The sequence below is a fragment of the Prosopis cineraria genome, unplaced genomic scaffold, assembly GCF_029017545.1.
Source record: "Prosopis cineraria cultivar Desert tree isolate PC_DT_omini unplaced genomic scaffold, ASM2901754v1 PC3, whole genome shotgun sequence".
Classification (NCBI taxonomy): Eukaryota; Viridiplantae; Streptophyta; class Magnoliopsida; order Fabales; family Fabaceae; genus Prosopis; species Prosopis cineraria.
Genome location: NW_026555334.1, coordinates 33744343 through 33761465, shown reverse-complemented (window position 1 = coordinate 33761465; position 17123 = coordinate 33744343). Strand labels below are relative to the sequence as shown.

At 30.8% G+C, this 17123-nt stretch overlaps 1 protein-coding gene across 1 annotated transcript; it reads right to left on the bottom strand.

The window, feature by feature from the left end:
- Positions 1 to 253: 253 nt before the first annotated feature.
- LOC129305003 (beta-glucuronosyltransferase GlcAT14A-like) lies at positions 254 to 3866 on the bottom strand. Its single transcript, XM_054944895.1, has 4 exons — positions 2883 to 3866; positions 2720 to 2795; positions 2528 to 2643; positions 254 to 1151 (listed from the first exon to the last, which is right to left on the bottom strand). The coding sequence occupies exons 1-4, from the start codon at positions 3460 to 3462 to the stop codon at positions 637 to 639; spliced, it is 1287 nt and encodes a 428-aa protein (XP_054800870.1). The 5' UTR covers positions 3463 to 3866; the 3' UTR covers positions 254 to 636.
- Between the last annotated feature and the right edge of the window lie 13257 nt (positions 3867 to 17123).

The window sequence follows — 17123 nt, the reverse complement described above, 5'->3', positions numbered from 1 at the left end:
TCCAAGAAATACATTCAAGTTTAATTTTTAAATCAGATATTTCTATGACCTAGTTACAAGTATCAGTTATGAGAAACAGCATCACTCAAGTATAATAGCCCGACCTTTTGTATGCTAATATGACTTAAGATGTCTTTTCAAATGGTTTTTCTGTAACTTTTTATTAAAAAAAAAAGTATAATAGCCGATTTAACTTGTAAAAGAACTTGTTGCCTCACGACACTCTGCAAAACCTGAAGATGCAAGAAAGATCAAGCATAAAACAGCGTCAACTGAAGAGCATATGCTTTTTAGAAGTATATAATTCAATTTCATTTAATTTCGCCTCCGTACACTTTTTAGCCACTCCTCTTCTACGATCTCCCTCCTCTATTTTCCTCTCTATATACAATCAACATCAAGTCAGTCACCATGTTACTACTTATTAGAGCAAGTGCTCTTGCTCGGCACTGAGGGCAATCTAATCTGACTGGATTTGTCTCTCTTCTCGTCATCAAAGACGATGTATGTACTCCCAATACCTCTTTTCCAGCCAAAAGGAAGCTTCGTTTCACTGATCGCGCTAACCAGATTTAAAAGTTTAACACTAAGGCTCGCGGGAGAAAGTAAACTAAAGAGGGCTCCTGTTGATTATTGTCATTTGCACTGCCTTGGTCGAAATTTTTCATTTGACAACAATGAGGTGATTAAAGCTTCCAGCCTTCTTGAGCCAGGGCTAGGCTTTAGAACAGTGATATCACCTACAACAGAGCAGGGATCAGTCCCATTCTCTCTGCTTCCGATGCACCAGCCGCCCGGAACAACCATTCCCGGACCCCTTGATAATAGATCGGCGTCAACTTTGTCCAACACTGGATCGTCTCTATGGAACTTCCTCGCAAAAGGAGCGTTGCTATCAACCATCTTTCGCATGTCTTGAAGCTTAAGGTAGTGAGGATGTTGCTTGGGAGGATTGTCCCAAGAAATGAAATGGAGATCACTATTCACAGTTGTGTTCTTGAACTCTTCAGCATTACAAATGACAGTGTGGAAATATCCTTCAGGGGAAGATATGAAATTTGTGTAGTACATGAGAGTAGTCCGAGGTAAGTTGTCCCATCCCCATATGCAGTAATCAATGAAAGATCTTGAGAGTGCCATCCAAGCCGAACCTAGAAACAGAGAGAACTTAAGGCAACCATCTCAAAGGAAGAAATAACTCCTCTTGCATAATAAATTGAAAAACTAACTTGCAAAATCTAGCTTTCCTTTGAAAAGTTGAAATTTTAGATGCCAACTTTATCTACTCCTTTTCTGTCCTATCATAGCCCATATAAGGTCAAGAATAGGCCCATGTTGGAAACATACAGGACAACAAATGCTATGTTAATACCTACCCTAGGTCCAAGAACATTATCTGGTTAAGTGCTTTTAGATTTTGTAGTATCAGAGCCAATCATTTACATGCCACAATTTAAATGTGTTATCCTCAACCGAGTTCAAGAGCTACAGCTGCAATGCTAACTCTTTCGTGCTAATTACTGGAAACAGGAATAAACATTCTTCAGGCAGATGTAAGCCATTAAAATCTTGAAACAGTTATGAGAAATTGAAAGAGTAGCACAAGAAGTCTAGACTACATTGAAAAGAAGTAAGGAGATAGATCTTTTAAAAATGGCAAGTGGCACAGTATTAAGAAAAAATTGATCTAAAGTGGAACAATATAATCATGTCATATTTTGATGTGCCCAGTCTACAAGCCAAAAACATTGATCAAAGTCATATCAGCATCAATGAAAAGACTATATTATAATATACTACCATGTGATGCTATACTACCAAGAGATCAATCCATGTGACTAATATAGACTGGAATCATCAAGCAACCAGAACCAAATTATGTTTTGCACATGTAATGCAAATGTAGAGCTGCTATATGCTGAAGATGTATCCAGGGTAATTTATTGCCGTGCCTAATTATTACATATACCTCATTTAATTGAGCTATTCCTAATGAGCAACCCAGCAAAAGTCATTTACACTACAATATAAATAGGGAGAAAAGGAATATAAATTGAACATCAATTTGAAAGTACAAAATAGACTCTCTCAAGATTAATAAGAATCCTGAAACGATACATACCCAACTCTCAGATCAGGACAGATTGTGTTTTATGCCCTCAACTCACATCTCAACTAAAATAGTCAAAGCTTATTGGTCAATTTCTAAGGCTTCAAACTTAAAGCAAATATTACTAGAGTTAACCTTTACAAATAAAACTCTCAGTCTCATTATTCAATTAAGGTAGAATTATCTACAATATCACACCATAGGGAGTGTAGGAAAGCTTTGAAGTACTCTTCCTAACATTTTTAACTCAAGTGAACCGATGATAACATGAAACAAATAAATGATTCACTTTGCACTGTCATCGTTTAATTGCCTCATTTAGAACCCAACCAAGCAGCATCAGAATAGCCACATAATAAAAGAAGAGGAAAGGAATTTAGAGTTAAAAGCTATGAACAGACAAGCAAATGATCTCACCTGTGAAAAGTTTGAAGGCAGTTGGCCTACTCCTCCGCTGGGTAACCCAGAACACATCTTCTTTCTTATTCATGTACAAGCCTGGATCAATGATTATTGGTCTGGCCCTTTGATGACTATTTAGCAAAGAACCAATCAGATAATCTTCCCCACGAGAATAGAAGAAAACAACAAGGGATGAATATCACTTACTCTTTCCATCCAATATTACTGGCATGATCAATGAAATTCAGATCACGAGGCATGTAAGAAAAGGCATGCAGCAGATCTAGTTAAGTAAAATCCACAGACCAGTTAGTTGGGGGGAAAATCGTGCCAAAAATTTATCTCATAAGGCAGTGTCAAAACAACTAACCATCTTGGGTAACAAGTGGGTAATCTGAAGCACTTAGATTTATGAACCAATCCCAGTCGTCTCCATTCTTCAACAGGATGGCCGCCGCGTGAAGGGTGTTCGAAACCATCGTGGGGCCTCGATATGTGACTAGATTGGCCTTCGTAATCATATCCACATTCCCAAACTTCTGGAAGAGAGGATGATCTTTGACGAACTTGTGCAGATCCAATCGCTCCTCCGCCGACGATTCCCGGTCCAAATGAACGAGATAACGATTGTGCGGATGGTAAAGTGCCAAGAGTGTGCGCTTGAGCATGTTGCCGTCACCATTGGAACCAGATATGAAATAAGCGATACGCGGCGGAGGAGGGAGAAACGAAACAGGTACTGGATGTAGCTTGGATTCCACAAAAACGGAGTAGGAAGCGGTCAGAGAACGGTAGAAGGGAATGAGATAGGTGCCAGCGGGAGAAGTAAGAGTTGCGAGGCAGAGAACAAAGAGAAGGAGTACAGACCCAATGACGAGAGGGAAAATCCACCTGCGCTCCAATGCGTGGTGGTGCCTGAGGTGCATGTAATAGCTCTTCAATTTCTTCATTTTCGGAGGAAATGAAGAAGAAAGTATGTATTAGCGAGGGATAGAGATTTAAGCGAAGCTGAAATCGGAGAAGACGAAAGAGGGAAACAAGTTGTAGGCAGTGCTAATAAATGGACGGTGACCGTACGAAAACAGGAGCAACGACATCAATGAAGTCTCTCTCTACCTTCTCTTGCCTTGCCAGCGAGCTGCGTTCCTCTCGCTCTCTATCATCTAACCCTCACCACTTTAGTTTACAACTTTAGATTAAATCTACCCAGCTATTTCTACATCGATTTTTCATCACCATTTCTAAGCTCTAATCAATCGAATTGAATACCTGTCCTAAGAATCAATCAACAAATCGTGAACATTTTTCTCAAAAAGATTTCTTTCTCATTTTTTAGTTCTGGAAGGGTCATGTTCTCTGAACAAAATATCTCGGGACATTTAATATTTTTGTCAAAAAAATTGGGGTTAAAAAATTCTCAGAATTCAGTTAGGTTCCCGAAAATTTTATTAATGGAACTCGCTTTCGAGAATCTGACAAGAAAAATAATCATAACGTGTCAACAAAACGATGATGAAGACTTTAGCACTTAAATTAAGTTCGTTAATTTTCACTATACCAATGAGTAAGCCTTTTCGGTCAAAAATAAATGAAAAAAATTATATATAGGTTTTATAAAATAAATTTATTTATAAATAAATCTCACAAAACTCAAAAATTACAACAAAATCCATTAAAACCTAAATATAATTTGAAATTGAAATAAAAAGACAATAACTTTTCTATTAAACATATATACATTATATCAATTAAATAATTTATAACCACTTAATTAATATTTTATAACTATCACTTTAACTTTTATAACTGTAACTTCGCATAATTATGCGAAGTTACAATTGTAAAAAGTTAAAATTATAATTATAAATTATTGATTAAATAATTGTAAATAATTAATATTAAACTTTATTAATAATACATGATTGTTTAATTATTGCATATGCGAAGTTAAAGTTGCAAAAAATTATAATTATAATTATAAATTACTGATAAAATAGTTGTAAATTAACTATTTGATTAATGTAATATATGTTTAATAGGAGTATTATTATTTTTGTAACTTAATTTTAAATTATATTTAGGTTCCAAAGAATCTAACTATGAATTTTAAATTTTGTAAAATTTATTGGTAAATAAATCGGCTGTACAGGACTTTTACATAATTTTTTCAGGATAAATATTAAACCCGTGGATTAAAAGAGCCAACATATTTTCTTAAAAAAAAAGGAAAAAGAGAAGAAGGAAAAAACTAACTCAAATCATGTGGGTCACACGGTTATCCAAATCCCGTAAATTTATAGCTGCAAAACCAGTTGAGCTTATTCGGCCATTCAATTTAACAGTGTGTTTGGATAAGGAAAAAAAATCAATTTTTCCCTCCAAAATCAATTTTTTTAGCAAATTTTTCAAACAGTCAAAATAAGACAAAAATTGATTCTGACGTATTACGCGTGTTTTCCTTAAGCTGATAGAATCAGCTTTTGCAAAAAATTTATCAAAAAGTATTGAAAAAAATTACAAAAAAAACCCATAAAAAAAATTACAAATAAAGCACATAATTTAATAAAAAAATTAAACTCTTTTCTCTTCCCTCTTTTTTTCCTTCATGAAATTTAAATTTTATATCCTCAAAAAATTAATTTTTTATATTTAAGAATTAAATTATATAATAATTTATATAGCTAAAATTGATTCTAATTAAATTATTCAAATATTTTTAATTCTGTTAAAATTAACTTTAGAAAAATAGTATCTAAACAAATTACGTCATAACATAATCAATTATGATTAAAATCTACCATTTAATCAATTATTTTCACAATCTATTATATCCAACTGAAATCCAAACAGGTACTTAGTCTTGTTTAGGGCTCAAATATGGGGTTTTAGTATAAAAGTGTTTTTGGACTCCACTTGTATAAATTCAGAAAAATCAGGCTGTGAGTTCGGCCAGTTCATTTTTAGGAGGATTAAAAAAGGTTTAGATCTTTGAGTTCAATTTAAATTATAAAATATATATTTGTATTTGAGGATTGTATTTGTATTACTTATTGTAAACTTTAAAACATGTTAATTCATGCTTTAGAGTTTGGACATGCAATGTAATAATGTTAAATATAATTACTAAAAAATTTGACATAATACTTTTGGACCTGGGCTATGGGATAGGTTAGGCTTAACCTGCTTAATTCCCAGCTCTATTAATTCGTGAAAAGGGCAGGTAAAATTTGAGTACTAGCGTAAAAACATGTTATTAATAAATGTTGGGTTTAATAAAAAAGATTATTTTTTCATAATATGATAAATTAATATTTAAATTTTATCCAGGAGAGGCACTCGCGTGTCGACAGCATCTTACGCAAAATTGTTTCTAATAAAAAAAAATTCTTGTAAACAATTTTTTTTAAATAAACATATCTAGTTGAGAAGCTCGTTTTATGAAATATATATATAGTGTGTGTGTGTGTATAATAAAGATAGTCTTGTGGTGCTGAATGTCCAGTCTTGTGGTGCTGAATGTCCCCTCCATCCCATTTTATAAAAATGTCTTTAAGAATGATTTGAAGATATTATACAACATAAATATTTTTTAAAAAATAATAATTTATTAACGAAACTTATTCCGAAAGTAGTCTCAATTATCTTACTTCCAAGATATTTTTATTTATCTATCTAGTTTATTAAATGAATGATAATTTTAGAATTTATATTTCTAGTGAAAAGTTTAAGATTTTAAACTCTATTTAATTAGCTTGACTGTATTCACAATTTCATTAAAAAAATCTTAATAAAACGGAACCGAACGAGGTAGACTTCATAAAAGATGTTGGCCAGTCTTGTTATTGGGAGGTGCATAGCGGCGTGTCTTGCCTGGCCTAACAATTAAATTAACTAGGCATCAATTTCGTCTCTGTCTCATTCGTTTTATGCATTGAACGAAGATATGTAAAACTTATTAATACTTTGCAATAACGAAAGTTTCAAATAAAATATATAGTTATTGTTATACATTGAAAAAAAAAATACTCAAAAAATAAATGATAACAGTAAATAATCGAAGTTTCATATAGCCAAACGCTAATAAGCATTGACAAAATTTAGTAAAAACTTCTAATCTCTAAGCCTTCTTTCTTTTTTAAAAAAAATAGCCGAGAGTTGAAATTAAAAGAGAAAATGGTATTTAATTATTATGTGGTTGTAATCCAATATTATTTAATTGAATAAGATGGATTTTAGCCAAATCTTAAAAAACGCAAAACGCAAGTGGTAAATTGAGCGTTTATTTTTAAGATATGAAATTAAGTTAAATCAATGACTAATTAGATTTGTAGTTGAGATAAACTTCAGCCATAATTAATTAACTTATCCAGTGTTGGGGTTCTTTTCATGGCATTGTATCCGATTCTGTAACGGAAGTGTCGGGTCAAGAAGATGTTAGGTGAGGCGAGTATCTATGTATACATACATTGATTAATTAGGGTTTAAGTTTAATACCAATAATTAACCAACATTCAAGGCAACGGATTTCTCTAAAACGCATTCATTGAACGTTGACTCCCCGTTGTTAGGGCTTCGATTGCGTCAAAGGTAGAACTTGGAAGATTAGGGGACAAGTTAATTAGGCCCGATATCACTTTAGTTGCATGCATGAGATCTGTAACTTCATGCGTGCTGGCCATTCATAATACTTTTATCATTTTTCTATTCTTTTGATGATATTTACGATACAGCATGTGAGGAAGCTAGGATGTCATTTTTAATTTTAAAGACCTTTAGTTAGTTATTTATAATCTCTATCACTGTACACATATCTTATATTCTTTTTAATTTCATCGCCAGACTTTTTTCCCAGGAAGACTTTAATCACTGCTCAACTTTTATTTTATTCTGGTAACTTGAGCTATCTCTGGGTTTTTTGTACGAGAAATATCTTGCTTTGTTTTTGTTTATTTTGATTTTTGCTTTTTTATATTTAAAAGTTTAAATAAGTTGGGTCTCAATGACTCACAAAAATTAAAGCATGACTTTAAATTCAATAAACATTTATAAAAATATTTATAAATTATTAACCAACAAACTCTTTGTATCCACCATAAAATTTAATATCACAAACTTATAAATTATAGATTAATGTCGTACCAACTAGACCAAGATTTTTTATTCTCTCTCTCCCATTTGGCGTCAGCGGTCCTTCCCCCTGTCTGTACTTTTTGTTTCACGTGTCCGCTGCCACATCGGGAAAATGGGATTCAGTGTGGCTTTTCAAGCCCTGATATTTTTACAAATGTTTTTTTCCCATCAGTTATGTTCAAAGGCCTCATGCATTACCGTCAGGTTCCGAAGAGATTAGTGGGCTCATACGTGGGCCCAGCATAAACAGGGTGGAGGGTGCTTAATTTTCCCCCCGGCCCTTCTCTACAAAGTTTTAATTCTCTAAAGACGAGAAATCCATAAGGCTTAATTTTTTTTTTTTCTCTCCAAGCTTCTCACATTCGTTCTTAATCTCAATTTAAGAAGAAAGAGTTCAAATAATTTTTATCTAAAAATATTTACAAAGACAATACCAACAAAGTAAAAAAATAATTTGTGACTAAATTAAATTAGAATCAAGCTTCTCCTACATGTAATGAAATCAAACTTTTACTTCATTGGTATTATCATTGTGAATACCTTCAAATAATAACTATTTGAACCTCTTTTTCTCAAGTTGAGACTAAGAATGAAAGCCATAAAATTGGAGAGATTGATGCGTTGTAAGTCTCATAAGTATGAAAATAAACAGTGTTTAGTCAAAATTGATGAAAAATATTGGATGGTTTATTTTTTTATAGTATAAGCTACTCACTACTTCTCAAAAAATAGTTTATGGTTAAATTTGTACCGTTATACGTGCTGATATGGAGTGCCATATGTCATTGTAAGCCTCACATAACGTCTGTCTATTGAAGTTAACGATGAGTTATTGAATGTTCTGTTTTTTAAAGTTGAGAATTTATTTCGCACTACCTAATAGTTTATGCTATTAGACGCTCCTAAAAAAATTATATGTGACTAAATTTGCTACTTTATTTTTAAATGAAAGTTTATTATGTAATTTAAAATAGATAGAAAGTTGCTCGGTGGTATGCAATTCCCTAAAGATTTGAAAGAAAATAAAAGACATAAATTATATTAGAACAATAACCTATGAAAGGCCCACACAATTTATGAATAAAATTTAACACTTAAATACAATAAGAAAATGTATAAAAAAATACGATATGAAGAGATATTGCAATTGTGGCAATCTAAGTTTTTTAGAAGTTTGTTTTAGAAAAGAAGACCCAATCTCTAAATTTTATTGATAGTTATGCTCGTCGCGCAGAGAATTATTATGATTATTTCTTTCATTTAATATTATAAAATATTTTTAATTGAATTACATTTATAACAAGTTAGTTAATTATGTTTAAAATTACATACTTTTTTATATTTATTCTTATTTAATAGAGTATCTTAATTAAAAAATATTATTAATTACACCATCTAATTAAGAGTAATTTTTGTAAAATTCTCATTAATTGCATCTTAAAAGTTAAAAATAGAGTTGCTAAATGGACCTTAATATTTTTGAAGGGAGGGATACTTCGACAAGATCAAAGAAATGCAATATATATACACACACACGGGCACGAACTTATAAGAACTATGAACCTATTATGAGACCAAAATTTAACCTTTAGCTGCAACAAATGAAGGAGAGGCACTTTATAGGTTCGAAGGAAAATGTACTGCCTCCACATATAGGATGAAACAAAGTTCATATCACTATAAGAGAATAATTAAAATAAAAGGAAAAATATAATTATTTGTATTAATATTTCTATCATGTTTTTTATAAGTCCCTATACTTTTTTTAATATTTTTTATTTTTTTATTTTTTTCACACACAATATGTGTGTACGCAACATTAGTTTCTCTATATATTAATATTTTCAAAGAGATGATGATATGACACTAATGGTATTAAATTATTTGATATGTAACTAATGTTGTTAAATATTATGTTGAAAAAACCAATGCTGTTAAATCTAATGTGTAACTAACCTTGTTAAATGACAACTACAAATTTTTGTGCACCTAACTCTAGGCTCTACCTTTACTGCTGAGAGAGGTGAGTGTTTAAACCCTCTCAATAATCTTTATTTGCTCTGCATTAAAGTTTTTGAAAAGGTCGGTGATCTTTGCTACCCTAGCTGTCATCATTAAGACTGCTCTTCCAAGTTCCCTCTTTTGCTTCCAGGGTCTTGTATCAGGATGTTAATTTGATATTTTTTTCTTTTATTGTCCCCATTTTTTAAATTATTACTTATTATTAGCCACATTATTGATTTGAATTGCCAACTCATTTTGATTCAAAAACTCATGCATAAAAACTTTAAATGTAAGTTTAAAGTAGTTCTTAGTGAAAAGATAAAATAGGAAATAATAGCAATGTCCTAAATTTGCTCTGATACCAATTGATGCAAAATGAGAAAAGGGAAAGGGTGGAGAGAAGGGAAAAAACTAGAGAAAGAGATATAAAGAGAATATAGAGAGAAAAGAGAAATTCAAAGACAAGACAATACGATTGTAATTCTTATTCAATAATAGGCGTGTACAAAGCAAATGAGAGGCTAGACAATATGATTGTAATTCTTATTTAATAATAGACGTGTATAAAGCAAATGAGTTAAAACACTATTTATAAACTTCAACCTAACTCTAGAATTAAAAACAGGAATATTTTATAAATCCTAAAAATAAATGAAAATATAAAAATAAATGCTAAAAGATAACAACAATTGAAATATTAGGATAATTAAAAATAAATATTTCTAATTAATAAAACATTTTTGATCTTCTAATCTTCTCAAATCTTTAATTATTTCCCTTTCTTTTTCTTCTTATCATTAGGTTTTCAACAATTTTTTTTAAATAAGTTCAAAGTATGGATTCATGCAGCTGCAAGCATGAATCAAATTGAAAATTGAGATTTGCATTTAGAATTTAAATATTTTATTTGCAATTAGTGCTCATGAATTTGTAATTTTTTGAATTGATTTTTGTAACTTATTTTTTAAAAATTTTTATTAGGAACATAATTGTCATTAATTTCCTCTTTTAAGACTTAGATGTCACTTTCCTATACAAAAATAACTTAGACTCAATCAAGACTCGCTTGAATGTTTCAAACCCTTAAAATAATAGTAGCTTGCTATCATCTTATTAATGTAAAATAAGTAATTGTTTTCATATGTTTGGAATATGAAAGACATAGTGATGGTAAGGTGATGCAATGCCAAAACAAGGTAACAAGAGATTCATGACATGTGTTGGTACATATGACTCATTAAGTGATCAATCTATAATGATGTCCTTAAACCTACACCTTGCGTGAATAAGTGATTGATTAAAAAATCAATGCTATTCCCCATCCATGACCTAACCAGTCATCTTACCGTACTTGTGAGGCCCATGTATGCTGCTACACTTTTAAGCTCACTTTTGCAAAACAATGCTCAATATGATTACACTTTGCTTTCATCAATGATGATTCCTTTCTATCTAAAATACACAAATACACACACAATTAAAATCAAGTTGTGGATCATGAAAACATGATAAAAAATTAAAAAATATACAACAAAAGATATAAAAGTTCGGTGAAATATCCACGTATGCACCTTGACTCACATGGTTATTTTCTGTATTTAATAAATAATTTCCTATCATCGACCATTACATTATAAGGATTAATATCTTCATATTTGACTATTCCCATTTATAGTTAGTTGGCTATGAAATTAGATGATGGTGCAGCCATAGAATTGAAGGATTATTAGAAACCAAACACTTCACTTCCACTACTACCATCAAACATAGCGACTATGTTGTTATTGGGATTAATTTTACATTGCAAATGGTTCGATTTGGAGATAAATAAAAGGTGAAATGGTACAAACCCATTCTCCAAAAAGAGAGACCAAGCAGTCATAGTTATCTCTAAAGATAATGCTAATATTTTGTTAGCTAAATTTTAGAAGAGCAAGCAACATCAAGATTGCATTTTATCTAGCCTTCATTGGGAGGTTTGTAGTTCTCCTTCCTGATACTGTCTAAGGTATGGCTATGATAATGAGTAGAAGATTCCAACCATCTATTGAGAAACCAAAATTTTGACAACTTATCCTCAACCTTTTGTGTAGTAATGGTTGAGTTCAATGATGTATTTTTAAAAGATTTGGTGCATCTGTCTTTCTAAATTTGCCAATAAATCATAGCAAATAAAGCTAGTTGCCAATCATCAATAAAATATCTTTGAAAGAAGTGCGTCAAGTATTAAATATAAAACCATAGTTATCAAAACGCAAGTAGAGGGAGGATCTAAACCATACCTTTTTGACCCACTCGTAAAGGAGGAGCATACTCATGAGTTTCGGGGTATAGTGATAGTAGCACTAACATAAAGGATTATGCCTATAACTAAAGCAGTAATTTAGACTAAGTTTGATGAGCCAACCCTAATTTGCTTGAAAAAATTTAGGGTTAGGCTTAACAAAATAATGGTTTTTCTAGGCCAAGCCTGACCAAATACCTAAATAAAAAATATATTTTAAAAAATATATAAAATATAATAAATATTAATTAATTCTTTATATTTTAGGTCATTTTATACTATTTAAGTGCATTACTATAGATATTTTTTAAAAAATTAAAAATATTCATATATTTTAATATTTTTATTATTTTTAATCTATAAGATATCTCAAAATAATATTTAAAATATATTTTAATATTAATTTTAGATTTTAAGACCCATATATTTTTTTAAAAAAATTTAAGTCCTATGCATCATTTAAATATCTAAAAAATATATTTTATATTTTTATAAAATAATTAATTTTAAAGTAAAAAATTTAAGTAAAAATAATTTTAAAAATAAAATTTAAGTATTTGTGCAGCGCAAATTCTGAAAGAATTAGGATTGAGTTTGGCCATTTAAGTTGTTTAGGGAGTTAGGCCTATTTGGGTTTGGCTTTTTAGGGCCAAGCCTAAATAATTCTAGCCTGCCTAAATTCCTGACTCTACCAACAATAGAGGGTATCACTGGTAGGTAGCATTGAGAAAACACTAAAGGAAATGCTTGTTGGGCAAAACAAATTGTGATTACACTCTTCGTTTGAAGGGAGGTATTCTATTGATTTGAAGGAAAATGCACTACCTTCGCATATAGGATAAAGAAGAGTTCATATTATTGATAATAATATGGCACTAATGATATTAAATTATGTAACATGTAACTAATGCTAATAAATAAATAAAAACCTATGTTATTGAATCTAACATGTAACCAACCTTGTTAAATCACTACCATGAATTTTTTTGCATCCAACTCTAGGCTCTGCCTTTACTATTGAAGGAAGTGGCCATTGTAACCTCCTAACAAGCATTTCGTGCTCTCCATTAAAGCTTTTAAGAAGCTTGATGATCTTCACTATAACATCTTGGATTTCAATTATGAAAATTTTTAGTGTTCATGAGGGTATTTTGGTCAAATTAAGTGAATTATTAATTCATGATGTTTTTTGGAGCATTAATATAGTCTTTAAATTCTTAGACAGCCTTAAAAGAGGATTAGGTTGGAGTTCAAACAGGCCATAGCATGGAGAGCTATTCAAAAGGTGTGTGGGACTCTTTGTGCCACGTAATGTGACGAACGTGCTAATTTGTTATGGTGCATGTGCAAAATCTGCACTTATCAAACTTGCAAAACTAGACCAAAATCAGAAATGGGAGAAGAGAAAATGTGAGAAGCCGACGAGTAGTGACTAGTAGATACTAGGGCTCAACCTTAAAATTAGTTTGGAAGTATTTAGAGTAAGATTTATCTTTAAGTAAGCTTCCTACACCTTTTCCTCTCCCTTTATGCGAATTTTTTGAAGTTGGGGTAATGTAGGACTTGATTTTGGTTGTTCTTGGATAATGACCGAACCCATTACCTTAGTTAAGTTATTGAGAAGTTAAATCAAGCCTCTAAACTTAGATTTATGGATTATATAGTGATTTGAAGTCTTTAGGTAGAGTTTGAACAAACCTATTGCCTTAGTTAAGTTATTTGGGTGTTAAATAAAATTAATGAAGTGTGTTGAAAGAATTGATTGGATTAAATTAAGGTTTTGGGTATAATGGGTACTTGAAATTATGTTAAAAATAGGGTAATTGGCATGTAGATTAATGATTAAAAGTTTAATCTTATAGATTAATTGTTGATCAAGCATTGTGATGTTAGTGGACACGTGTGAAGCCATTATTTGACCATGATAACCCTTTTAGTGATAAAAGGATTGAAGTAACTAAATTGTCTAAACTCTTTATTTACGTGTTTAGATGGTTGTGTGTGATGACTTTTAAAAAAGCTAATACTTTTATTTTATACTAGTATAGTATTAATATGAAATGATTGTGACTTAGAAACTAATGTGAAGTTGAATGAAAATTTGCATTTTGAATATTGTGAATTTGGAAGACTAAACCTTATATTTAAGTGTAATTATTTGTGAAATTATATGGTTTTAGTGGAAACTCACTTGTTATGGTTATGTGTGGAAATGATTAAAGTGTGAAAACTATATGTTATGGCTCTGTGGAATCACTAAGCATATTTGGCATGATCATTGTAAGAGGGTAAGAGTTCACCCTAATATATTGTTGGAAACATTGTTTGAAAGTTCATATGATACACTAGAACCGTAAAGGCCTCGATTCTCAATATTATATTGTTTGAAAGTTTCAGTATTACGTGAGATAGATTGGGCATCGACACCCCTAACATTTAATAACAAGGGGAATATGTGGTTCATAGTGGGCAAAGGTGCTCTTAGCCGGGGTTGCTTTTTATTATGGTGAGCTTAAGCCAATTTGGTCACATAGATTTGGTTTTATTGAGTTGTCAGTCCACAGATTCAGTCAGAAGATATAAGGAGGGTATAAGGTGGTGTGTTGATCATGTATATCATTCTATAATCATATGTATGTTTGTATAGCTTGTTATATGTTTTAAATGAAACTTGACGTACACACTATTTATTCTCACACACTAGTAGTTTGTTTAAACTATTTTGTTACTGAGTCCTCAACTCACCCCCATAATTATATTTTATAAGTGAAGGCTCTGATAGGGGCAAGGAGAAGAAAGGTAAAATCGAGCATCGAAGGGACTAGCTAGTGTTTGTATAGTCCTTTCTATTTCCTTTGGTTTTGTAACGAATGATATATGCATATGCTAACTCAAGAGTCATATGTTATTTTGAGAAGCACTTGCATGAATTCTGTTGTGAAGTGGGTATCTCCACCTGGGATGTTGTTTTTGTGTTGTAATGGCTGTGAAAGGTTGAGATATTAGTGCAAGTATTATTTTATGTTGATTCATGTAATTGTTTGGCTATTGGAATGATTATTGTATGTATGTTACCCCTTATGGGATTTATGCTAAATTATGGTTTGGATGGCCAAATCTTATTTGAGATTTTGTTGTTGTGGTTTGAATGCTTGTACATGTTGTTTATGGTTTATTTAAGTTAAGTCAAGTGGTTCCATGATTATTAGCACTTGGTATGTGAGTTTAGACACCTTAGTTGTTGTTTTGAAAATAAAATGCACCATTTTGAATTTAGGTGTTCAAATTTCATTTAGTTTATTGTTTGGGTGTGAAACTAGTGCCAATAGCAAGGTGGCTCTAAAAGCTACATGTGAACACTTGAATCATTTCAGTCAGATGTCGAATGGTGATTTAGCGCCCTTTGAAAGTTGATCCGGCGTGCTATCATGACAGTAAGTGCGCGTCGCGGCCCATGATGGTTGCACCACAGCTCAATGACTAACAAGAGCCTTCGCTCTTTGTGCCATCTGCCACGGTGGACAAGGCTAATTTTTAGGAAAATTTTTGAATTAATTTAATATTGTTTGTATGTGATATTATTGATTCCCATGCTTCTATTACCTTATTCAATCGGTTTTAAAACATAGTTTGAACTCAAATGAACTTTTTAAAAACGGTTTTATCAAGATCCAATTTCTTGAACTTCTTTCTAACTCTTAAATTATGATAGCCTCTTATAAGGAATTTAAATATCCTGGTTATCATAATGGTGTTTTGTGTGTTTGGTATTATCAAGAATGATATTACATTTGCTACCTTAGCCATCGTCAGGGAGACTTCTTTCCCAAGTTCTCCCTTTTGCTCCTAAGGTCTTGCATGTGGTTGCTACCTTGTTATTTTTTCTTTTGTTGTCCCCATTTTTTAACTCATTGCTTATTCTTTTTTTTAGCCACATTGGTCATTGAAATTGCCAACTCATTTTGATTAAAACAAGTCAACATTTCTATTAACACCGATACGTACATCATTATCCCTTTGGAAATATTTAAAAACAGAGGGACTGACATTGCATGTGGATAAAACAAGAGGGAGCTAAATATTTAAAAAAAATATAAGGATCAATAACAAAATATGAAAAACTATAAGGGCATATGTTGTGTTTCCCAAAATAAAATAACTTCTAAAATAACCAAAAGTATATTTATCTCAATTAGTTTTTAAACCTAAAAAACTATCCATAAAAACTTCAAAATGTAAGTTTAAAGTAGTTTTTTATGATAAAATGAAAAAAAGAAAATGATAGTAATGTCCTAAATTTGTTTTAATACTAATTGATGGAGGAAAGGGAAAGGAAAGGAAGGAGAAAAGATAAAAGAATAAAGATATATCAAGGAAATGAGTTAATGTATTATATATAAGCCTCAACGTAACCCTAGAATTAATAATAAAAATGTTCTAGAAATTTAAAATAAATGAAAAGTTAACAATAAATGATGAGAGATATCAATAATTCAAATGTTACGACAATCAAAAATAAATATTCTTAATTAATAAAAATATCCTAATTAATAAAATATTTTCAATCTTTCAATCTTATCAAATCTTCAATTTCGTCAAACATTTATTTTTCTTTTTTTCACATCATTAGTTTTTTGATGATTTTTTTAAAAAAATAAGTTGTAAGTATTGATTCACATAGTTGCAACTATAAATCAAATCACAAACTAAGAGTTAAAGGTGAGTATCAATCGGTTTGATGCAAAAATACAAAAAATTGATAGATCGAAAAACATTTAAAATTTAAACTGAATTAAACTGGACTAGAATTGAACCAAATTTTTATAATTCAGTTCAATTAGTTAATTTAGTTTTGGACTTTATATTGAGTATTTCTAGACATATGTTACAATTTTTTACCCATTGTATTTTTTTTAATAAAAAAAATGAAGGCATCTATTTACATAAAAATGAGATTAGATCAATATGGACCTTGAACCCCTCCCCTTCTATAAACTTTGTCATGTCTTCTCAAACTGATAAAGGTCGATATTATATATATATATATATATATATATAATTGACTTATAAACAAATATGAAAATACTTAGCCGACATAAGTTAGAAAATACTATATGAATTATACACCTTTTAGGGTTTCAGGCATATAAATTATTTATATATTTACTTTTTAAAAGCATAAAAAATGAAATA